We start from the raw sequence: 24,142 nt of genomic DNA, 5'->3' as shown, positions 1-24,142 counted from the left end.
CTCTTTTTATAGACGAAGAAGCTGAGGCACCGAGTAGTGAAGCAACTTGACCAACAATACCCAGTCAGGAAGTGGCAGAACTAGAATGTGAACTCAGGAAGTTTGGCTGCAGAGCTTTCAACCTTGACATTGTCCTCGTGGAGCCCAGAGCCTGCAAGAATACACCTGCAGTGGATTGCTTCCTACCTCCTGTGTGTGAAGCCAGGATGGGCTTTCTTAGGTCTGCCCTAAATCTTAAGTTCTGTAGGACAAGTTCAGTCCCATTTGTGGGCTCCTTACTGGGAGATGGTGAGCAGTTGGCCTGTGCTCCACACCGGAGGCCCCAGAAGGCCTGGAGAATGTGGCCAAGCCACCATGCCCCTAAGGCCCATAGCAGTGGCTCCAGCAGCCTTTTTTAACTGGCTCTGGGTCCCAGCCCTTTGACTCCAGGGCTGCGGCCCCTCCTTGCTCCTCTCCTCTGCCTGGGTGTCCAGGCTGGAGCCTTGCTCACTAGCGGGGCACCTGGCAGAGACTGCCGTGACAGAAAGGGACTGTGGCGTTCCTGCAAGCCTAGCAGAGGGAGATCCCCACATGTCACAGAAGATAGCTGCCCCCTGGTCGGGGGGTGGGGGGTGGGGAGGGGAGGGTTGCCTGTTCCAGCTGCAGCAGGGAGACAGATCTGGCTTTGTCCTCCTGGGACATCAGAGCTGGTGGTAAGGCAGACCCCTCGGTGCCAGTAGCTGCCCTGCAACCTGCTTGGCCTTCCATGAAGCCATTTGCCGCACCCCACACCCAGCTCCTTTCTTCCTCCTTCCCGGGCTCCAGCGTGTGGAGCGGAAGTGGCTCTGCTGGGTCCCACCTCAGTGGCATCTTTTCAAGGTGCCAGGGCTGCCTGGGGTTGGGAATTCAGAAGGGTCCTGTGGACCCAGTAATAGCTCCCCTTTCTGAGGGCCTACTAAGCGCCAGGGCCTTTCCAAGTGCTGTCTATGGCTCACGACAAATGGGGCACCCAGCTCTCTCCAGCTCTGTTCTGGAGGAAGGAGTGAGGCCCTGGGGTCCAGGTCCCTCAGCCGGTCAGCGGCTCAGCGGGAACCAGAACCGAAGCCTGGGTGAGTCAAAGCCCGTACCCTTCTGAGCATGTCACGTGCGATGCCCCCCGCCCCCCCTGCCCCGATGTGGGAAGGAAGGACATTCGAGTAGGAAGAAGTGTTTGGAGAAGAAGCCGTGGATGCCGAGTTGGGCTTAAAAGAAGCCATGGACATAGTGGTCCCCTGGGCACCAGGCTGGGGTCCTGGTGGGAGGGCCATTTGAGCATAACTCACGTGTTTCCAAAGCAGACCCAGGGAGGGAGTCCTGGGAGGTGGGGCAGGACAGGCCCTGGTCTTTGAGAAAGACACTGCCCTGTGCTCTCCCCTTCCCTGCCCCCAGCCTGCCCTCCCAGTTTCCTTTGTTCTCTTAGCTACAAAAGCTCACCTTTTCTTGAAACCACCTGTAGGAAGCCTCTTTGGATTTAAGAGATGATGTAGCACAGAGGAAAGAGTAAATTAAGACTCTTACTAGCGGCATGACTGTCCTCTCTGAGCCTCATTATCCCAACTCTAACAAGGGCGAGATAGTGCTGCCCAGACAGGCCAGACCCCACACTTCTCCCACATTTCCTGCCCTCTGTCTTGGACCTCCCAGGGCTCCTGGTGCTCTCACTGGCCTGCCTGTCCCCAGGATCAGAATCAGGCTGCAGGTGGTTTTATCATCTAAGTGTGTTGCTTGTTTGCCTGGCCAGGCTGTCCCCATACTTCTCCTTTGCCCCCTAGCACCCAGCACAGGGTGGTGCACAGAGCAGCCCTTGGAGACAGGGATGAGTATTGGGAGAGTCTGGATGCTCAGGCAGCAGGACTAAGATCTGTTCCTTGCCCTGCTACTTCCTAGATGTGTGATTTCAATTTTCTTGTCCATAGAACGGGGGCTGATGAAAGCACTGACCTCAACGGGTGGTTATGGGAACCTAATGAGGTAAAATACAGAACATGCTTAGTCTAGTCCCTGGCACATAATGGGCACTTGAGACATATTTTGTGATTATTGTCGTGATTAATGCCATTTTATTCATTTGTGAGCAGGGATCATTAGGACGCTTACACCCTGAAGGCCAGGCAGTCAACTGTGTGTTTGCCATCGGGCTAAAAGCTTCCTTAGGGCAGAGACACTTCCTCCCTTGCTTGCTCCCTCACCAAACATTTATTGATCATCCACTGCAAGCCCGGTCCTATGCTACACTCCAGGGAAAACGAGGTAGATTTGTCCTTAAGGAACTCCCAGTGGCGGAATGTCTCTGGGAACCCCCCCCCCCCATAACTTAATCTGATGGCACCTAAAGGCTGGCCTGGAGGTCACCCAGAAAGAAGGCATGTTCTCACCTTCCCTGGGCCCAGCACAATGCCAGTATGGAGGATCAAGGTGAGAAGACAGGTTTTGGTAAGTCACAGCCTAGGACTGAAAAGTGTTTACTTCTTAACTCTAGTCTGATGTTACAGTCAGTAAGGTGTCTGGATGATGTTAGACACGCAGAGGTTGGGAAGGTGGGCCTGGGTTTGAGTCTTCACTTTGCTTCGGCCAGTGCACCCCATCGCCTCGCAACCATGGCAGCCAGAGGCTGGAGGGCCTCAAGGCTCATTGAGTCCCCTCTCCCTTGGTCAAGGTCACAGAATGAGATGCGGGGAGGCAGGCAGAGGCACGGCATTGCCCACAGAAGGAGGGAAGAGGAGAAGAGGAGTTTGCATTGCTTTGTCCACCTCTCCCTGCCATGCTTGGGCCAGCCTGCTCTGAGACTCCAGTGTATCCTGTTCATGGCGACCTTGAACCCTGGCCAGACTCTGTGGCTTTCCCTCCTGTCCTCAAACCGTTTTTGTCCATTCAGCACATATTTATCAGTGGCCTACCATGTGCGTAGACTCTAGACTCTGGGACAAAGCAGTGACTAAAACGTACAGAGGCCATCCCACACCTGGCCGTAATGCCTCCTCGGCCAAGAACTGCCTCCTGCCCTCGTTCCCGGCCATCCCGGATGCTAATTTCCCCAGGTTTCTGGTGGATTTTTAGCCCGGAGCACACAGTTTGGCCCTCACTTACACGGTCCTCATTGTTCACCATTATTTTACCACCCATCTCGCCTCAGTAGGCCAGGAGCAGGGTGGAGGTGGTGGGGTGCTGGGGTGTAGAGTTGGAGGCTGCGAGACCTCAGCAATGTCTGCCTGTGGGGCTCGAGTGCCATCCAGCCCTTCAGAGGCATCATCTCTGAATCCTGATGGAAATCCCAGGAGGTTGGTCCTGACACTGTCCCCACTTTATGAGGCTAGGAGAGGGAACAGACCCTGCCTGAGATCTCAGGGCCAAGAGTTGGCAGGTCCCAGAGCTGGGGGTGTGTCACCACCCTCTGCTTGCTGGACCTCCCTTCTTGGCAGTAGAGTAAGGGCACGCCACACATTCAAGAGTTGTCATGAGGGCGATCTGAGGCAAGATGGCACACAGGTGGCCGTCAGCAAAGGGTTTCCTTTTCTTCTCCAAGTATGGCTTGGCTCCTGGGCCTCCGCCATGTCTGAGGCCATGACCCCAGCCAGGCAGCTGATGAATGTGGGCACCAAATCAAGCTCACCCTTGCCATCACCCCAAAAGCTGGTGGCCACCAAAGAGGCCTGCCCAGACTGGCTGCTGCTGTTGTAGCTGTCCCCAGTGACAGCAGCTGGTGATGAGGATGGCTTTTCTTGACGAGGGGTGGACACTCAGGGCTGCCACCCCCTGTGTCACGGGACCTTCGTGAGGGGCCCTATAAGGTAAGCACACATGCTGGTCTCACTGACAGGTGCCACTCGGAGTGATGCCACTCCTCCAAGGTCACGCCTGCCCATGCTTCCCCTGCAGGTGCCTCCTCTTGTGCAGTGGAGACAAATTAAGACTTTTCCAAGAGGACTCTTACCAGGGAAGAACATGAGAAATATAAGAGTGAGGATATGGATGAATAGGAAGAGATCAGACTCCTCCAGATGCCCCTGATGTCTGCCTGGTGTGTGGGTGCCTTGACTCTGCCTCGAGGGGGTTGGACGCTCAGCCAAGCCACTCAGACTTTAGTCTGGAGCAGATTTCAGCATTCCCAGTAGGATTCCCAGTGTTTCCCCAAACTTGCTGAGCCAGGGATGAGCCCTCCCTTGGTTCCTGCTGCAAACACAGGCGAGGAAGGCACTTTTCCATGGGGTTCTTCACTGGCTTCAGGCCAGCACCGAACCCATGCCTCCCTTTCTTTGCCCTTTTGTGTCCTTGCCCCGACTTGCTTTCTGTCATTGGATGACATCCATTGACTGTGTCCTCCATGCCAGGCTCTTCCAGGCATGGAAGAGGTAAAGGAGACAGGTAAAGGAAACAGGTAAAGGAGACATCACCTCGCCCCAGAACAGTTCAAGGTTTAGGAAAGTGGTGGGGTGGGGTGAGGGAACAGGCATTACAGTGTAGTAATGTGTAATGTGTAAAGGTGTAATGAAAGCTGTGTGAACACAGATGGTTTAGACGTGTGCATATGTGTGTGTCTGTATGTCTGTGTTAAGGGAGAGTGAGAGAGAGATTTGAGATAGAGAAATTGATAAGGCAGATGGGTTAAAATGTAAACAGTTGCTGAATCTAGGTAAAGAGCATTATGGGAATTCCTCATAGGAAAAACCAAGCTCGTACATACAGGGAACAGATTGGTTGGTTGCCAAAGGTGGGGTAGGGGGTGGGGAAGTAAGTGAAATGGGTGAAGGGGATCAAAAGGTACAAACCTCCAGTTACAAAATAAGTAAGGCACGAGGATGTAATGTACAGCATGGTGACTGTGGTTAAGAATACTGTGTTGCATATTTGAAAGTTGCTAAGAGAGTGGATCTTAAAAATTCTCATAAGAAAAGGAAGGTGGACCTATGTGTGGTGATGAGTGCTAATCAGACCTACTGGGGTGATCATTTCATAATATATACACATGTGGAGTCATTATGTTGTACACCTGAAATGAATATAATGTTGTATGTCAGTTATACCTCAATAAGAAAAGAAAACTAGCTGACTGAATAAATCCATCACCTGGAGATGAAAACAATGTTTTGTAACTTGCCTGTAGGTTTGAAATTAGATCAAAACGAAAAAAATACAGGGGTGCCCGGGTGGCTTAGTTGGCTGAGCGTCTGACTTTCGATACCGGATCAGGTCATGAGGTTGGTGAGTTCGAGCCCTGTGTTGGGGTCTGTTCTATCAGCACTGAGCCTGCTTGGGCTTCTTTCTGTCCCTCTCTCTTTGCTGCTCCCTCACTCATGCTCTCTCTGTTTCTCTCAAAAAATAAATAAACTTAAAAAAAATTACAAAAATATTGGCACAAAAACAGACACTCAGATCAATGGAACAGAATAGAGAACCCAGAAATGGACCCACAAACGTATGGCCAACTAATCTTTGACAAAGTAGGAAATAATATCCAATGGAATAAAGACAGTCTCTTCAGCAAGTGGTGCTGGGAAAACTGGACAGCAACATGCAGAAAAATGAGCCTGGACCACTTTTTTACACCAGACACAAAAACTCAAAATGGATGAAAGACCTCAATGTAAGACAGGAAGCCATCAAAATCCTCGAGGAGAAAGCAGGCAAAAACCTCTTTGACCTTGGCCGCAGCAACTTCTTACTCAACACGTCTCCGGAGGCAAGGAAAACAAAAGCAAAAATGAACTACTGGGACCTCATCAAAATAAAAAGCTTCTGCACAGTGAAGGAAACAATCAGCAAAGCTAAAAGGCAAACGAAGGAATGGGAGATGTTTGCAAATGACATATCAGATAAGGGGTTAGTATCCAAAATCTATAAAGAACTTATCAAGCTCAACACCCAAAAAACAAATAATCCAGTGAAGAAATGGGCAAAAGACATGAATAGACACTTCTCCAAAGAAGACATCCAGATGGCCAACCAACACATGAAAAAATGCTCAACATCACTCATCGTCAAGGAAATACAAATCAAAACCACCATGAGCTATGCTCTTACACCTGTCAGAATGGCTAACATAAACAACTCAGGCAACAACAGATGTTGGCGAGGATGCGGAGAAAGAGGATTTCCTTTGCACTGCTGGTGGGAATGCAAACTGGCGCAGCCACTCTGGAAAACAGTATGGAGGTTCCTCAAAAAATTAAAAATGGAACTACTCTATGACCCAGCAATTGCACTACTAGGCATTTATCCAAGGGATACAGGTATGCTGTTTTGAAGGGGCACATGCACCCCCACGTTTATAGCAGCGCTATCAACAATAGCCAAAGTATGGAAAGAGCCCAAATGTCCATCGATGGATGAATGGATAAAGAAGATGTGGGATATACATACAATGGAGTATTACTCGGCAATCAAAAAGAATGAAATCTTGCCATTTGCAACTACGTGGATGGAACTGGAGGGCATTATGCCAAGTGAAATTAGTCAGAGAAAGACAAATATCCTATGACTTCACTCATATGAGGACTTTAAGAGACAAAACAGATAAACATAAGGGAAGGGAAACAAAAATAATATAAAAACAGGGAGGGGGACAAAACAGAAGAGACTCATAAATATGGAGAACAAACTGAGGGTTACTGGAGGGGCTGTGGGAGGGGGGATGGGCTAAATGGGTAAGGGGCACTAAGCAATCCAGTCCTGAAATCATTGTTACACTAAAAGCTAACTAACTTGGATGGAAATTAAAAAAATAATTAAAAATAAATAAATAAAACATTACAAAATAATTTAAACATTACAAAAACAAATGAACAAGACACGAAAAAGCCCCCAGCACAAGCAAAAAGCTTCAGAGGAAAAAGCAACCACTGGTTTGTAGGAGCTGGGACAATGCCGGGTGGAGAAAGAGGGGTGAATATTTGGGGTGGAGGAAACAGCATGTACAAAAGCACGGGGGTGTGAAAGAGCCTGACACTCTGTTGATCTGTCCACCACTGCACCTAAAACACCAAACACCTACTGCATGCAAGGACCTTCCTGTGCTTGGGGTCTGCCGTTCGAGCCTAGAATTCGGGGCTCCTCAGACAGCAGGTCCCAGAACCTTGGCAGTGCACCATCGACCAAGGATATTCTCTGCTACCAGGCCACTCACTAGGTCTCTGCTGCTTCTCCAGAGCAGCGATATTTAGCAATGCCAAGCACGACGGTGCTTTTTGGCCTCTGCCAGCTCCCAGGAGAATTGCTTCCAAATTTCTATCACAGTTGGTTTCCAACAACATCCAAACGGTTTGCCACAAGCCCGGCAGCCCTCGCTGTCCAGGACCACAGGTGCCAAGACAAAGGTTGGCCCAGGCAATGCCCTCCTGCTGCCTAGCGAGTCAAAGGGCCCTGTCGACTGGTAGCAGCTCTGGAGTGTCAGTTTCAAGCTCAGGAAGTAGAAAAAGAGGCAGCTGGTTTAGAGCACTTCCTCGAGGGCAGTGGCTTGACCCAGTGACCTCTCAAGGAGCCTTCCAGTTGCATGGAACGTTCTCTGCCCTGCCCACCTTCCTCTGGCTTAAAGCCTTCTCAGATTTCTCATCTCCGCAGAGGGCCTAACTCAGGAAAGCTTTCTCCGAGCACCCGGCCCTGGCCAGGGGAGGAGTCCGCCCTTGTGCTCCCAAGCCTCCTGTGTTCCCCCCATCACAGCATTCTCTCACTGTGGGTGAGAGCAAGACCCTGGAGCTGGATTGCATGGGCTCAAGCCCTGGCTCTGCCACTTGCCAGCTCTGTGACATTGGGTGAGTTGCTTAACCTCCACGTGCCTCAGTTTCTTCATTTGCAACATGGAACCTTATCTCCATGGCCAGATGAGTTAGTATGTACTGAAAACAGTGTCTGGTCCCTAGTTTGTGCTATCGGTGTGTAAGCTACTGCCCCTCCTGGGCTTGCCCTGATGCCAGGAGGACAGAAGCGGGGTATGCTCTTTCCTGGTCTCAGAGCAGGACGTGCTGAGGCTCCCCACATGGCTCATCAAGGATACAGACGAATGAGGTGGGCTCCCTCAGGAGGCCCAGTGTTCGGGTAAAAACAGCATGGGGCTGGGGGTCTGGGCCAATCCATCCTTTCCCCTGCCTGAGCCTCAGTTACTTCCTCTGTAAAATGGGGACAGCAGCCTGGGGACCAAAACACTGCAGACCGTAGAGTGTTGCCCCGCACAGAGAACAGCACCCTTCTGCTGGCCCTCCCCCCGCAACGCCCGTTCTGGCCCCTCTGCCCGCCTCCATCGGCGTCCTCGTGACCGTCCGGCAGCGTGCTGGTTTAGCCCGGTAAGTGACAGACGGCTCTGGCCACTCATGAGCGCGTGGCTCCGCTGCCAAGGCAGTGCTCTCCCCCTGCCCCGCACCTCCCGCGAGCCCCTCCCTCACCTTGAGTCACCACCTTGCCGAAGACAGGCAGGGAGTCGAGTGTGGAGCAGTTCCAGCGCCGGTTCCGGAACTGGTACTGGCACTCCTCGATGGCGAGCTGAGCACCTCGGCGCACCGAGTCCATCACCTCAAGGTTCCGCTTGCACATCTGCACCTGCCTCTGGATCAGGCCCTTGAGCTTCTCGCACGTCTCCTCCTCTGAGATGCTCCCCACGGAGGACAGCTTGGCCAGGTACCTGGGGAGAAGGCGGCGGGGTGGAGTGTGGTGCAGCGATCCCTCCCCCTCTCTCTGCTGCCGGGACGAGGCTGTGCCCAGCCCAGGTCCCTGGGAGCTGACTCATCCCGGTGGTGGCTCGTGGCTGTGCCTTCTCTCTCTGGATCCAGCGACAGGCCCTCTTGCCTGGCTTTTGGGACCAGAGGGGGAAGTGCCGTCTCATCATAAGAAGGCTTCCGCCCCAGCCAAAGCAGGCCAAAGCACTGAGAGGGACGCTGACGGAGCCCCCACGGGACCCCTCCTGGCCCAGGGTGGCCCCAGCACCAGCGTCTGTACCCCGATGTTACGCCAGACTTGGCCCCTGGGCTGTGACCCCTTCACGTCCCTCTAGCTGGGACGCTAGAACCGCTGGGCTCGTGTCTCTTTCCCCACCCCCAGGCAAGGACCCCAGTGAACGAAGCCCGCATTCTGGCTGCAAGGCCCAGACCCTCACTGCCAGCCACATCCCGGGGCACCAGACGGAGACCAGCATCAACTGCAGCTGGGGGACTCGAGATGATGAGTGTGTGGATGGTGGCAGGGGAGGAGGGCTTAAAAACAGAGTGTGCCGTGCTTGTCCCTCAGCCCCTGGAGTTTTTGTGGCTTGACGATGGGGCAACAATGCTGGTTCCATCTCATAGAATTATGGTGGGATCACAAGCTAGATACCTTTTGTCAGGGAGCTCTGGGACCCGGCCTTTGGGGAGAAGGGGCTCTAAAGTGTCTACTTCAGGGGAGGACAGGAGGGAGCGCTGCTGTTCATTGGACACCCACTACGTGTCGTGCACGGTGGCGGTCACTATATTCTGCTGCACCCTTGCCTCCCATCTATGAGGTGGTAATTGTTATGCCCATTTTATGGATTCCAAAATGAAGGCTAAGAGGGTGACACAGATGGCAAGTGCCAGAGCTGAGCTTCAACCCCCTTCAAACCCTGTGGGTCTTCCCCCTGCCTGTCCTCCTCCATGGCAAGTTGAGGCTCTGTGTCACCTAAGGACAGACACTGTGATCGGGACCAGGAGGCCAGAGAGCCGGAAGCAAGACACATGAATGCTCACCAGGATGGGAGCAGAGCTAGGGAAAGGCCCTGTCAGGAAGAAGTGGTCCCTCCCAAGGGACAGAGGTGTGCGTTGCCTGAACACCTACTAAGTGCCAGGTATGTTTCAGATAGGTGAAGTGACTGACTCGGGGTCACCTGGCTTGTCTAGTTTGGAGGCAGATCTGCTAGTTTGGAGCCCAGGTCCGGATAACCCCATGACTGTTCTAAGCACTGCCCCTCAGCCTGCCCCCCCTCCCCTCTAGCATCCTTGGCCAGGGCCAAGTGAACATAGTAGGTGCACAAGGGGGAGCTGAGTGCTGGGAGGAGAGCTGAGTGGTAACTCTGAAGGCCTCCTCTCCCTTTCCTTGCCCTCACTTCCCACCTGTTCAGTGGGACATGATCTGCTCCCCTCCCAGGGTGGGGCTGGCACGGGCTGCCTTCCAGGTCCTTGGAGGAGCAACAGAGTACAGAGTATCACAGACTTCCAGAATGCTCCCTGACAGATAGTCTGGTCCATTATACAGGTGAGCAGAGTGAGGGAAAGGGGCCTTCCCACCGTCTCCCAGGAGGAAACTCAGAGCTTGGCTCTACCCTTAGTCTCGGTCACACAACAGGGGCTCGAAACAGAGAGCGAGTATCCTGCTGCCCCCGACTCTATAGTGAGCCAGTCCCCCACCAGGAGCTTGGCCAGCCACCCTGGTCTGGGGGAGCTTTCTAGGCATGGAGGTGGAGATGCTTGGAGGTGATGAAGCCGCACAAATTTCTTGTCCATAGAAGGATCAAGGGGGAAGGCCCACTCCATGGGACTCAGTTTTCTCATCTGTAACATGGGGAAGTTACCACTGGTTCTGGCTAAGTCAAGGAACTGAGGTCAGAGCAAAAGGGGGTCCTGTGTGTGAAAGATGGGCTGACAGGGGGTCTGAGGCAGTAGGGCAGGAACTTGCCATTTGTTTGCCGAATGAAGTAAAGGAATAAATGATGAGCAAAGAAGTACACAGAAAGCCCTCTTAAAATATGGGACATTTTTATGACTACGGTAATAAGCACAGTTAGCTTTCATGCAGCTTAGGACCAGGCTAAGCACTTCGCTTACATTGTTGCATTTATCCTCCCAGCAAAGCCAACGGACCCCTGTCTTATAGAGGAGGAAACGGAGGCACAGACCCGTTACGTAGTTTGCCTTGTGTGCAAGGTCATCCAGCTCATAAGAGGTGGAGCAGGGACTTGAACCCGGTTTTGCCCAACTTCAAAGCCTTTGAAGTGGATACAATGCTGTTTTAAGTGGCTCGAGGACTAGAACTGGCCCCAGCAGGCAGGAGCTGCTGGGAGCCAGGTTTGCTCAACCTAAGGATGCTGGTCAAGGTGGAGACGATGGGCTGCCTACCGGTCGCCGAGTTCTCCTCCCCCGGAGGTGTGTGAGCAGCAGGTGGATTCTGTGTGTCAGGCATGGGGGCTGGCCCAGAGGAATGGTTCTCGAAGCCGGCTGAGCATCGAAACGTTTGTGGGGTTTGTTGAAAGTGCAGGTGCCGGGGCCTCGCTCCAGGCGGGGCTGGGTGGGCATCTGGGCTTTTGACACGTTCCCAGGAGCAGCTGTGAAGCCAGACTGGCCCTGGAGGGCACTTCAGGGGAAGCTCTTGGCCAACCACGGGGGATGTTTCCTTCTATGCCCGAGGGGGATCTGATTCTGGGACCCACTTTCCGCCTCACGGCTGCATCAGCCCCCCCACCCCCCGCCCCCCACCTCCTGGTTGTGGGGCTTGAGTCTAGCTGTCTTTATCTAGAAATGGAGATAATGGTTCCTATCCCAGAGGGCTGCTGTGAGAAATGAAGGTGATTTGATGTGGTTGGTGCTGCCGGCTCTTAGCCGGGCCCACGGGACGTGTGCTGTAGCTGCGAGGATCCCCCCAACTTCCCTGGCAGCACACGGGTGAGTAGAAGGTGGGTGGTCTTGGGCTGAGACATCCAACCTTCCCTTCCTCTCCCCACATTCCTTGCTTCCTGGAGGCCCCCCCTGTCTTCTCTGCCAGGTCCTGCCTCAGGGATGCAGAGACTAGCAGGAGCCTGAGCCTCCCAGAGGGGAGACAAGGGTGGGAAGGTGGTGGAGGGGCAAGGGGAGGGTGCATCTGGAGGGGGAGGGGACACACTGGCTCCTCAGCCCTGTCTGGGAGCTCCCCTTGCCTGGGCCAGGTCCCCTATGGCCCTAGTCCCACCTGGTGCTCTTGGCCTGCAGGGGGCGCCAAGAGCCCAGCTACTGGCTGTGGGCCAGGTCCATGTTTGGGAGGCCACCGGTGAGGGGACAAGGCGTTGGGCCTCAAGTTGGATCCTTTCCTGCTCAGACCCAGACCTGGCCTCTTGAATAAGGGTGGGGTCCCCTATTCCCTGAAGGGCATGGGGGCACAGAGGTGGCCCCTGTTCCCTCTGCATCCAGCCGATGGGCCAGGTCAGGCTGTACAGGCTCCAGGCTCCTGGTGGAGGGAGGTGTTCAAGGGCAGGGCTTCTCTGGGTAGGGAATGCTGGCTGGGGAGGCCTGGCTGAGCTACCAGCCCACAGTGTGACCTTGGGCAAGTCCCTGCCTACCCGGAGCTTGGGTCCTCGTGGGGACACTAAACTGGTGGGTCTTTGAGACCTTTCCCTCTGTCAGAGTGACAGTCCCTCTTCTACAGGTGGGGATGGAGGTGTCCAAGCCTCAAAGGCCTCAGGACCCCCTGCATTGAATGAGAAATAAAGTAGACCAGGGAACCCCCTACCCCTCTCCCCTAGGCTAGACTCAGTTGAGGGGAGGCAGCCTGAAATAACCGTCCTACGGCTTTAGGGGCAGGCTGCTGGGTGGCCATGGCCGTGAGTCACTGGGACAGCTTCCAGGAAGAAGCTGAGAACCCTCTTCCGCTGAGGAGTGTGCCTGTCCCCCCCCCCCCCCCCCACGGCTGGCACCAGTGCCACCCCCGAGCCCCTGCCTTCATCTGGCTCAACAGCTGTCCCCTTCCGTGCAGGAGACACAGCTCCACCCCACCTCGATTCTCCTGGGTCCCAGAGTCTTGCCTGGGAAGGCCTGGCTGCCAGGACTGGACGTGCAGCTGGGAACAGGGCGGAGAGAGTCAGGACCCCGGGCATCACAGGCCCTTGCCCGCACAGCCCACTTGTTCTGGTGCCCAGCCTCATTTTACGGAGGAGCAAACTGAGGCCCCGAGAGGTGGAGGGACTCACCCAAAGTCACACAGCCAGTGAGCGAGTGGCTGGGAGCTCTGTGTCTCCTGTACCCTGGTTGTGGATCTGCCTTGTTTGACAGCCGTGGGGGCTGACACTACCCTCAGTGTCGTGTCCGGCCCATGGCCTCCTCAGGGCCCGGCACAGATTGTGGCACATAGAAGGTGCTCAATAAATGCCTACAGCATGATGGAGGGCTCCGTCCCCCTCGGCTCACCTCTTGGCAGAGTCGTCAGGGTAGGGAAGAGCGGGGGTGAGGGAGTAAAGTGGGGGCTGCCTTTGCCTTTGAGGGCTGGAGGCTGTGAGAGGCTAGAACCCAAATTTTTCTGGGGGCCTCAGGAATCCCCTCTCTGCACCCTAAGGTGGCTCGGCCTTTTCCCCGGAGACATGTGTGCCACTTGATGACCCTGGAGCTGGGCCGGGCCCAAATGTTGGCTGCACAAGCCATTTCTCGGGGGCACAGAGAACCCGGGAGTGATCGGTATTGGCTGCCGCTGGGCTAGGTGGCCAGGCCCGTGGAGGGCCTCGACCATCTCTGCTCCTTCTCTCGTTCTGGTTGCCTTGCCCCAGTTTAGGCTTCTTCCTGCCACTGCTGAGTACAGGCTTAGCAATTTGCCACCTGCTGCTCCAGCCACCCAGGACTCTAGCCACAGCCCCGCCATCGATCGGGTTACCCCAGCAGCCCGGGCTGCCCCGGCTGCCGCTGCCAGCCAGCTCGTGCCCCCATCTTCTCCAACGGGGGCTGCGGGTCCCACAGGCCCCTCCCAGGAGGCCCTCCCCGCCGGCCCGTGCCGAAGCCTGCGAGGCTGGAGGGCCCTGGCCCTGCCAGGGAGATCAGATCCTCTCGGCCACCTGCTGTTTTCATTAGAAACTAAAATTAGCTGGGCTTGTCCCAAGCTTTTCCAGGTTTGCTTGCTTTTTAAAAAAAATATACAAATTCCTAGAGAAAAATCCGCACCTCTGCGCCTCCTCTCAGCTCTTACCCTGCGCGTCAAGAGGAGAGGAGACGGGAAATAGCTGGAGCGTTTGGGAGGCCAAGCAGATCAGTGTCGTGGGTCCTGGCCCCGCGGGTATCCAGGTGGGGGCTGGGACGCCAGCCCAGGCCTCTCTGCCCCCTCCCTCTGGCCTCCCTGCCTGCCTGGGCCACATTTAGAGCCTCCTCAGGAGTGGCAGTGCCTGGGACACCAGGGAGGAAGGAGGCCAAGCAGGCGGGAGGAGGAGCCGGAAGGAACCGGAGTGCCTGCCGGACAGTGAGCCGCCTGGGGAGACACGGCCGCGTGAAGGCAAGCATGCCACGGGTCCCACCCAGGACCATGTTCTCTCCGGGGGTGGCCAGCACCTGGCTCCCCGGGTCCCCATCACGCCCCTCAGCTGTTCTCGGGCCTCCGGATGTTTCTGCACCCACGGTCTCCGAATCCCGAGGCCCTGTCCTGGAGACCTATCATTTCGCACGGCCCACAGGGTGGCACACTGTGCGAGAGAGATGGCAGACTGGGTCAGAATCCCAGCTCTGTGTTCCCCGAGGCAAGTTAGCGAGCATCTCTGAACCTCAGTGTCTTCATCTGTAGAATGGGGAGAATAATAGTTCTCACCTCAAGAGACGTCAACGGATTAAATGTTCACATAGTAGCCACTGCTCCCCGGTTGGCAACATTACCAAGTCCTATTGATCGTCACTGTGGTCATTAAGGTGTTTACCGTCATCACCTTCATCATCACTGCCACCTCAAAGCCCCCGCGCAGTCCCTCGAGCTGGGCCCTCTGCTGGACCGCAGAACAGTCCTGTTCACTGGTCTTCTTTTGCTCGGCTCTTTTAGACGGGGGTTCACCAGCCTGAGGGAAAGACACACCCCCACTGGGAAGGGCGGACACTTCGGCCTCCATCCCCACCGCAGAGCTTGGACACAGCTTGCTCCGATGGAGCACGCAGAGCTGAAGGATGCTTGCCGGTGACCTGGGCCCACTGGTCGGACCCTCCAGGGACCAGGGGTCCAACAGGTGGGACACAAGTGGGTGCTTTAGGAGATCAGAGGCTGGGGCACCGCGGTGAGGGGGCTAGGGACAGGGGGGTCCAGTGCAGGCTCAGTGTGTCTGGGGGACTTGGGAGCCCTTTGCGGGACAAGATTGACAGGAAGGGAGGGACCTCATGTCCCCTGTCACCTGTGCTCTTCAAACAACAGCCACATGCTTTAACATATCCTTAGTGCAGCCACGCAGGGTTGGCCAGGACGGTATCATCGCCCTCCATTTTACAGATGAGGTTCCGGGAGGCATGTGTTCAAGGCCATGCAGCCAGTCAGGGCTGGGCAGCATTTGAACACAGGTCATTCTGGCTCCTAAGCCTGGGTTGGCGGATCAGGCTCCAAAGATGGCATAGGGTAGTGACAATGATTTGAGGAAGGTGGCTTCATTCTTCCATTGCTGAGACCATCTGCGGTCCCAGGGCTTTTGGGGACCACAGCAAAGGCGTCTGCTCTGCTTTTGGGAACAAAGGATACTGGGGAGAAAAGTGTCTCAGTGTGGGCAGCCTGGACGGCTTCTGGGGCCATGGATGGGGCTGCTGCTACTGGCCTGAAAGTCCTGGAGGGGCAGCCAGTAAGGAGGGGTCAGCCTTGGAGACACAGTGGTTGTAGGGGTGGTGGGCACAGCCTCCCCTCCACCTTCTCCCCGGCCTTGGCAGAACTCTGGAGTCCTCGGTGCCCAGGTCAAGTTCTCTTTGTCCCAAGTGCCTTTCCTCAGCTTGGGGGGGGGGGGGGGTGATGATGGCCTTTCCTGGAGCCCAAGCCCCTACTCCTGTACCTCGGGGCACTATTCCCCCTCCTCCTGTCTCCTGGGACCCCTCGCTTCCTTTGCTCTCCATCCTCAGAAGCCTCAGCAGCCCCTGTTTTTGTCTTTTCACTTCCCAGTTTCCATTGCTTTCCCACACCTGGTAGTCCAGCTCCTACATTTCATTCCTGAGGGCTTCCTGAGTGGGAGCCCCCCTCCCACTCACCATCTCACAGTATTTGTTCCTGGGGAGCCGGTGGCTGACTCAGGGCCGGCAAGTAGCCACTCAGACCTTAGCTGGATGGCCCCAGAGCTGCACCAGAAGGTAGGAATTTTCCTTCTCTCTGCAAGGCAGGTGTGATTGTGGGGGTGAGTGGGCATCAAAGTTAGGGCACTTCCTGACCTTGCCTTGCCTCCTGTTTGCCAGAAGAGAGCTTCTCCCTTGCAAAGACCCACCCGACGCTTGTCCCCCAAGTGCCTCTCTCGCCTTTGTAGCCACTGAAGCGTTCATCCTCTCCAGCTCGGCTGAGGGAGCCCAGGGGGTGGGAGCGAGGAGGGGTGGCTGAAACCCCAGCTGAGCTGTCCAGGGCAGGAGCTGGCTTCCTAGAGTGGGGCTCATGCTCTGGTGGCTCCAGGCTGCTAGTGAGTTCCTTGGCTTTGGCAGATCCCTTCTGAAGGCACTGTTTCCAGGAGAGCCTGTGGCCAAACCCGCGCCCCCATCCCAACAAGGCAGCTAGGATAACTTTGGTTCCTTCCTCGCTCCAGTCGCTCATAACCTCCCATAGAGGATGACAGGCTAGGGTGTGGGGCTGCAGGGAAAGTCCTGGGAAGACAGTCAGGAGACCTGGGATGCAGTTCCACCTCTATCACTAAGGTGCTCTGTGGCCCCAAGAGCCCACCACAGTGCCTGGTGGGGCGAGTCTTGACAAGCAAGCATTTGCCATGACTGAATGGGGCTTTCCAGGCATGCCCCTGCTCGGAGGTTCAGGGTCCCTGCAAGGGTTGAATGGGTAATCTCCCGGGACCCTTCAAATTCTGATGGCCGTGACTTGGCCCTCGATTCCCTGGCGTGCCAGGACCGCCAGGACCCCGACTCGAGAGGAATGCCCTGCTGTTACCAGCCCTTGAGGAAGAGTTCCTGGAACCCAGTCCTGCCATGATAGGTCCCGTGTGTGAACAGAGTGAGAAATAGGGTCTGAAAGAACCATCCAGGAGTCACAGCAGGAAGAGGCCCCTGGAGTCTCAGCAGAAATTTCCCGCTGCTTCTAATGGGCCTCTCCAAAGTTCCCTTGTGAGCTGTGAGCTGCTAGCTGTTGGGAGGTTCCTTCCCTCCTTGAGCACATGCCTCCCTCCTCCTTCCCACCTTCCTCCCCTCTCTGCTCAGACCAGGTCCCCTCCACGGTGGGGTTTGTGACTTGGTCAGGGGAACTTTTAGAACATAGTTTGGTTTAAAGTTTGCCAGGAGATGGGGGAGGTGGGGAGGGGCTTGGATGGGGAAAGGGGGAGCTGGTGGGGGTCACAGCAGGGAGCGAGCCTTCCCCTGGGTTTGGCTGGATCACAGAAGACGCAGTTCAGGACTCAGAGATAAAACCTGGCAACTCCTGAGGCCATCTGGACCGCAACCATGGGGTCGCGGCTTTGCCTTCCAGCTGAGTTTGCTGAGCAAACGGCAGCGGCTCTGGCAAGCTGGTTTGCAGTGGGGGTGACTGGAGGGGCCGGAGGGGCAGCTGTCACCCCCGTCCGTGGCTCCCTGGCCAACCCTGTGCCCAGTTGGCTCAGGCCAAGCCCTTCTTCCCAGAGGGAAGAACAAGAAAAGGAGGCTTGTCGTAAATGCTCAGCTTTGCAAACGCACCCACAGGGCCCGAGTTGGGCGAGTTTCAACAGGTTTGGGGAACACTGTCTTGTCAGATGCTTGCTGAGTTGCTCAATTGCTAATCCCAGGCTGAGGGAAGAAAGTCAAGCCATAGCAGACAGCTGGGTGATGACTGCCGCCTGAGTAAACCCCTCAGGCAGAGCCTGGTCTCCGGGCTCTGCCACGGAGGGTGAGGGGGAGAAAGGGCTTAGGCAGGATCTGGGGGGGGTGGGGGGTGCACCCTGGCAGGGGAGCTACGGGGGCCAGAGTAGCAGATCTGCTGGGTGACAGACAGCCACACTCCCTGACACTCACGTTGGCCCATTTTAGCATCACCTGAGACTCAGGGGATCACAGTGGAGCTTCCCTCCTACTCGAGGTCTCTAAGATCGGGCACCATTTAACAAAAACTTACAGCCCTCTGGAGCGAACAAGCCTTTCCCCTTTTCACCCATCAGATATTGACTGAGCACCTAAGCACACTTGACATTCAGGTTTTATAGCCTCGTAGAAGTACAAAGCCACCCTACTGGACTGTAGTTACATACAGTACGAAACTGTCCTATAGGCAGGGGGATAAAAACCAGGAGATGGGGACATGCGAGAGCACGTCAAGCTCAAGTCCTGATTCTGATTTGCAGAATGTCCTTGGGGAAGCAGCTGCACCTCTGGGCCTCTGAAGCGAGATTGAAAAGAATACAGACCCCTTGTTCCAAAAGTGGGGAGGGAGAGGTTACATGGTTCTAATAGGGTCATGGGTGTGAAAGTGCTTCATAAACCACTGATTCTCAATGGGGGGTAATCTTGCCCCCCAAGGGGACATTTGGCCATGTCTAGAGCACCTGGGGATATGCTACTGGCATCTAGTAGGAGAAGCCAGGGATGCTGCTGAACATCATACAACGCACAAGACGGGTCCAAAATATCAACGGTGCAGTTTGGGAAATCCTGGCATAAACTATAAAGGGCTGTGGATGCGTGAGTGATTGATGGGACGCCCAGAGTCAGGGAAGGAGCACCAAGGAAGGGGGTTTACTATCTAGAAGGGAGGGAGGGATCCTTTATAGCTGGGGATCGGGAGGCTCTTCTTGGGGGAGATGTGCCACACACCTTCACCTGTGGGACTGGCTCTGCCCACACCTGGCCCAGCGAGTTGCACCCAGAGTGTCAGGCCTTAGTCTGCTCATGGTCAAGGAGGTCACCGGCTGTGGCCCCCCTTGCTGGGCAAATAGGCATACGGGAGCTTGGACCAGAGATGCACACCTGTGGGGAGTCAGATGCAGTGAGGGTGAGATGCTTCCCCCAGCCGCCCTGAAGGGCGCTCCCAGACACAACTCCTCTGGCCACCAGGATTTGCCTGTGAGCCGGGCCGGACCTCCCTGGCTTTGTGAGGCTCTTGCAGGAGCCCTGGTTGAAGAGCAGGGAGGCGGCAGCCGATGATCCTACCTGTGTGACCCGTGTAAGAGCACAGGATCCTGACAGAGCAGTCTGGGGTAAACAGGGCTTGCGAGCAGCAGGCTGAAGGCTCATTCTCTCCATCGTCCCTATAAACAAGGACACGACTCCCCCATCGCACCAACAGCCGCCCTCCACCTCCAGCAGCAGCCATGCCGGCCATTCCCAGCGCAAGCGTGCCTGGCACTGCGCTCGGTGTGCTATGTGCACGAGCTCACACTTGCCTCACTACCGTCCAAGAGTGGGTGCCACTTATATACAGATGAGGAACTTGAGGTTAAGTAACCTGTCTGTCGTCACTCAGCCGGTCAGCGGCAGACCTGGGATGGACCTGCGGGCTGTCTTGGAGACCTGGTTCTTAGCCACTCTGTTGGACTATCTCTGAGTGTGGAACGGCCCCCCCTACCCTCATCTGGTGGGCCTCTGCTGGGGCCCCAGCCCGGTGCACCACTGCCCTTTCTTCAGGAAATCCACAATAACGAAGCCCTCGCCAAGCTATTCCCTGACTCTTCCCAGTACTTTCATTTGGAGTTCAGAGCTATCCGCCGAGGACTGTGGCCCAGAGGGCAGGAGAGGCCCACCCAGAACCAGCCAGCTTGGGAGGCAGAGCCGGGACTGGAACCCCGGACTCTCAACTCCCAGCACGCCCAGTGTCAGAGGGAACTTTCAGGGCCGTTTCTGAGCCCATCTTTCAGAGACAGAGCCAGGCCTTTCGCCGACGGACTGTTTTCATCTATCCATCCCTCCCTCGGTGGTGGGAGCTGCCACAAGCTGCCGGCTCGCCCGGGGTGCCAGACATGAGTCTGATCGGCAGCTTTCAGCTTCTCTGGGCTTGCCCGGGCCTCAGGCTGGGGAGCCCTCCCAGCTCCAGGCTCCGTCCTGCCCGACAGCTGCACGCAGTGGGACACCTGGCCTCCCCGGCAGGCCACCGCCCTTCTGAGACAACAGACAGCATCGTCTCTCGCAACCGGCCAGCCAGCCAGCCGACCCTGGACTAAAGCCTGACTCCAGGTACTTGAACGGGAACGGACACCAGGCTTTGCCCCTCTGAGAACATTGCCAGCCGCCCTCTGGGGACCAGACCTCCACTGTGACTCACACTTGAAAAAAATAGTGCCAGCCACCCTGCCTGGGTGGACATCTGCCTGCCCACAGCTCTTCCTTCTAAAGGCAGCTTTTGGGTCAGGTGCCCCTGCCATTTACTAACTAGGTGACTTTGGGCAGTGACCTCTGTGATCCCCAGTCTTCCCATCTGTGGAACGAGATTCAGATGTTGTCAGGATTTAGATAATGCGCTGGGAGCTATTACAATACTGATTACTACTATTGTCGTGATTCTGCCACCTCCAGGCCAAGTCCCCTCTGTGACTGCTCCAGCTCGCACCGAACCTTTCCTCTGATGGCACTAGCATGCACGCTGCCCCACCCATTCGTGTTTTTGCTTCTGTCCCGTCTTTCTAGACCCCAAGGTCCTTGGAGACCAGGCTGTGAGTGGGCTCAGTCCCTGTCTCAGGGATGGAGGTTGATAAATACAAGACGAATGACCCCGTCTTGGAATGTGCCCAGAGATCTCTTCTCCATCACTGCCCCTCTGGTTTGGTAGGGGTCCCGGGAAGCCCCTTATGCTTTCCGTCTTGGGCTGTGCAGAGACCCTTGGCTCAGAGCCCGGGGTGGAGCAGGAGCGAGCTGGGTCATCCAGAGACCTGCTTCGTGGCAACCTGAGCCATCACCACCGCAGAGAACAGGTTTGCCAACCTCTCTTCTCCCTCCAGGCCGCCCCTCCTCACCCTGCCCCCCTCTCGGGAGTTGTTGGAATTCCCCCATGGTTTTGCGCGACCCAAAGCTGGGACTGCCTCCCTGGCTGGGATTTGGGGTTTGGACGTGGCTGAGCGTGGCTGGTGACACCACCTGGGCCACACTGGCTCAACCTTGGGACGGCTTCAGGGAAGGGGTATGCCGAGGCCTGGGAAGCAGCGCCTGGGTTCAGTTCTCTGAGCTTGGGCCAGCAGCTTCCCCTCCCGGGGCCTCAGTTTCCTCATCTGTGAAAGGAGCTCAAACACTGGATGCTCTTGAGGGACTTTTCCCTATGGATGCTGCTCTCTTCCCTGAAGGCCTGGGTCCGATTCTGGAACTGCCACTTTGTTGTCCTCCTCTTCGTAGCCCTTGGCACTGGGTGGGCCAGCCCCAGGTCTTGTTCTTCTGATGCTCACGCTCACTTTGGAGACCCTGGCTCTGAGCCCCTGCTTTCAAGGGTCAGCTCTGGGGACCCCAGAATCCCCGGTTCCAAATCAGCTTCCCTCCTCCTCGTCTCTGCGACCTAGTCCCCACTCAGGAGGCTGGCCCGCGGGGGGGGGGGGGGGGGGGGCGGGGGGGAACGGGAGGAGGTGAGAGTGCCCTGGTTCCTGTAGCTTTGCCACTGCCCCTGAAGTGTTAATCAAATTAAGTCTCCAAGAAAAACAAAAGCTGTGCGGCCACTTCGGGCTGCCTTGGAGTCGCTCGCTCTCCCAACAGCTGGGAGAATTCCACATCACCTCGGTCCCCCAAGCCCTGGGTGGCTCTGACCCCAGCGAACACACTCCTTCCAGCCTGCAGGGCTCCGGCTGGCCGCAATGACCTCATAGCAACAGCCATTGGACACTCGGGGCAATTTCATGGGAGATATTTGTTCTTTAGTCTTGATGCAGAGGGAATTTTTTCCTCTCCCGCTGTCTCCATGGAAACCCCAGCTACACTGTTGGCCATCCCCCTTCCCACCTCATGCTTTTCAGATCAATATTGGAGCTTGGCTCCCCACTGGCTGCCCACAGCCCATGGGGGCAGAGCTCTGGGCAGAAGGAACTGGGGCCAGAGTTAAGCCTGGGGCCAGGGGAACCGTCACTGATGGGGGGATGAAGAAGGGCTCCGGAGTCTTCTCCCTTCCCTGTTCATCTACTCACCAAAGCTCATCCCTTTAGAACCCCCGCCTCCTCCACCTGAGACCCCTCAGTGAGCCCTCTGTCCCTTCCCAGGGAGTCACCTGAGCCAGGCCCAGCAACAGAGAAACAGGCCACCAGCGGTCACCCCCCGCCACCCTCCTCCTTAGGTAGAAACACAGAGAGGTGCTGGGCTGTTGTCTTCTTCAAGGGCTGGACGGAGTTTCTTCCTGCCCCAGGGAGGAAAAGGCCGGCCACCTCCAGCCGCAGGCTCTCTGAGGCTGGGTGTCCCGGTCCCTTCCCTCTTTCTACCCCTGGCTCCCGCCCCCCCAAGCAGAAACAGGTCCCTGCACGCCTCCAGCCCAGCCCGCAGCTCGGCGCAGCTCGGCGCGGGGAGCTCGCTCCTGGACTGCTCGGGATTAACCTGCTATTAGGACCCAGACTCCTACCCCGTAATGGGCTTCCCCGGCGACCTGTCAGCCGAGCCCGGTCTGCGCTCGGAGCCGGGCGCCCCACCCCGGCCGCCGCCCGGCGCTCGTACCCTCGCGCTCTCGGGCGCCCCAGGCCGCCTATGGGTGCGGATGCCGCCACCACCCCTGCCGCCTCTGGGCTGGGAGCCGCACCCGGGCAGGAGCGGTGCCCAGAGGGAGGCCCAGGCGGCGGCGGCGGCGGCGGCGGCGGCGGCGGCGGCGGCAGCGGAGAGGGCGAGCGAGCCTCGCGTCCCGCGGCCGAGACACCTGCCGGGCGCCCCCGCGCCCGCTGCCCCGCGCCGCCTGGCACCGGCCGCTGCCCCCGGGGCCTGCCCCGCCCCGCCCCGCCCGGCCCAGCCGGGTCCCGGCCCGACTTACAGCCAGTTGCTCGCGGCGGCCGAGAAGACAGCGAAGACCAGGAGGCGCAGCGAACGCAGGCACGAGCGGGGACTCATGGTGCCGCCGCGGGCGCCCGGCCCCGGGCAGCGGCTGCGGCCGCGGGGGGCCTCCCGTCGGGGCGGCAGGTGGGCGCCCCGCGGGCGGGCTGGGGCGCGGCGCCGGGGCGCGGGCCGGGGCGCGCGCGGCGGGGCTCTGCCTCCGTGCCTGCCGTCAGCCCTGCCGGCTGCTGCGCCCGCTGCCCGGCGCGGACCAGACTGTCAGCACCGCCCCAGAGCCGGGATGCGGCGGCGGCGGCGGCGGCGGCGGCGGCGGCAGCGGCGGCGGCGGAGGCGGGCGGGCGGGCGGCCGGGGGGGCGGGCCAGGGGCGGGCCGAGGATGGGGTTACCTGGGCGGGCCCAGCGGCCCGGGACACCCCCCCCCGGGGGCGGGCCGGAGCGGCGGCGGCGGCGGCCGCCCTGGCCCGCGGGACTGGGCTTCTCCGGGGGCCTCCCCGGCCGGGCGCCCCCGGAGGACTTAAGGCCGGAGCCCGCTGCGGGCACGGCTGGCTGCGCGCCGCCTAGCGCGGCCGGGCTAGAGGCGCGGCGACCCAGCTGCCCGGTCCCAGCCCCGGCCTTGGGGACAGGCGGGCACAGCTCCCCCAGCCCGCCGCTTCGGGCACTGCAGCACCGCCCTGGCCGCCCCGCCTCGCCCCCCGCCGGCGCCTCGGAGCCCGACCCCAGCCCGAGCGCGGCGGACCGACCCGAGCGCGGCGGCCCCTGGCGCGCACCCAGCCGCTTGCGCTCCGGGCGCCCGGGGCTGCGCACCCGGGAGTCCGGAGCCACCCGGCCGCCCCCCGCCAGGCCCCTCCCCGCCTCCCGGCCGGCTCGTCCTCTGGCCCAGCCTTTCCCTGGCGCTCACCTCCCTCCAGCCTTCCGGGAGCTGGACGGGGCCTCTCGAGCTTCGGGCAGCTTGCGACAGTGGCCGGAGACTGCGGGAATCCGAAACCTCGTTTCTGGCTAGCCTCAAGTTCTGGGCGCGCCCTAAGCGGCAGGGTCTTGACCAAGCCCCTTAACCTCTGTGGGCCTCTGTTTTCTCACCCGAAAAAGAAGGGTGAAGAGAAGATCGTGAGAGAAGAGCTGGAGACTGCGAGGATAGGACAAACTCGGGGTGGGGGGTGGGGGGTGGGGGGTGGGTGTCTCTCTTTAGCACACTCGCCAAGTCTTGCTTTGCACTTTGGTTTTCTGTGCGCTTGTTTGATTCATCCTCTCCTATCTGGCAGATTCAGACAGCTCAGTGCCCGGCACAGCGTGGGTGGCTGAAGCGTTGGTGGAATGAATGAATGAAGGGGCATGGGCTGCAGCCTGTACCTTGCTGGGGCAGAGTGCTCAGTTCCACAGCACGCTAACTCGTAAGCCTTACTCGC

General features: G+C 57.7%; 1 protein-coding gene across 2 annotated transcripts in view; it reads right to left on the bottom strand.

Annotated features, from left to right (window-relative positions):
* Positions 1-22,883, bottom strand: part of WNT4 (Wnt family member 4) — a 30,927-nt gene extending 8,044 nt beyond the window's left edge. For both annotated transcript variants that reach the window (XM_047871295.1, XM_047871297.1), the window contains exons 1-2: positions 22,720-22,883; positions 8,391-8,626 (exon numbers count right to left, since the gene is read on the bottom strand). In XM_047871295.1, coding sequence (XP_047727251.1) covers positions 8,391-8,626; positions 22,720-22,796 — 313 coding nt within the window. In that variant the 5' untranslated portion in view covers positions 22,797-22,883. The remainder of the gene's footprint in view (positions 1-8,390; positions 8,627-22,719) is intronic.
* Positions 22,884-24,142: the final 1,259 nt, after the last annotated feature.

This window comes from Prionailurus viverrinus, chromosome C1, assembly GCF_022837055.1.
Source record: "Prionailurus viverrinus isolate Anna chromosome C1, UM_Priviv_1.0, whole genome shotgun sequence".
NCBI lineage: Eukaryota > Metazoa > Chordata > Mammalia > Carnivora > Felidae > Prionailurus > Prionailurus viverrinus.
Note: the sequence above shows the minus strand (reverse complement) of the source record. Positions and strands in the feature narration are given on the sequence as shown.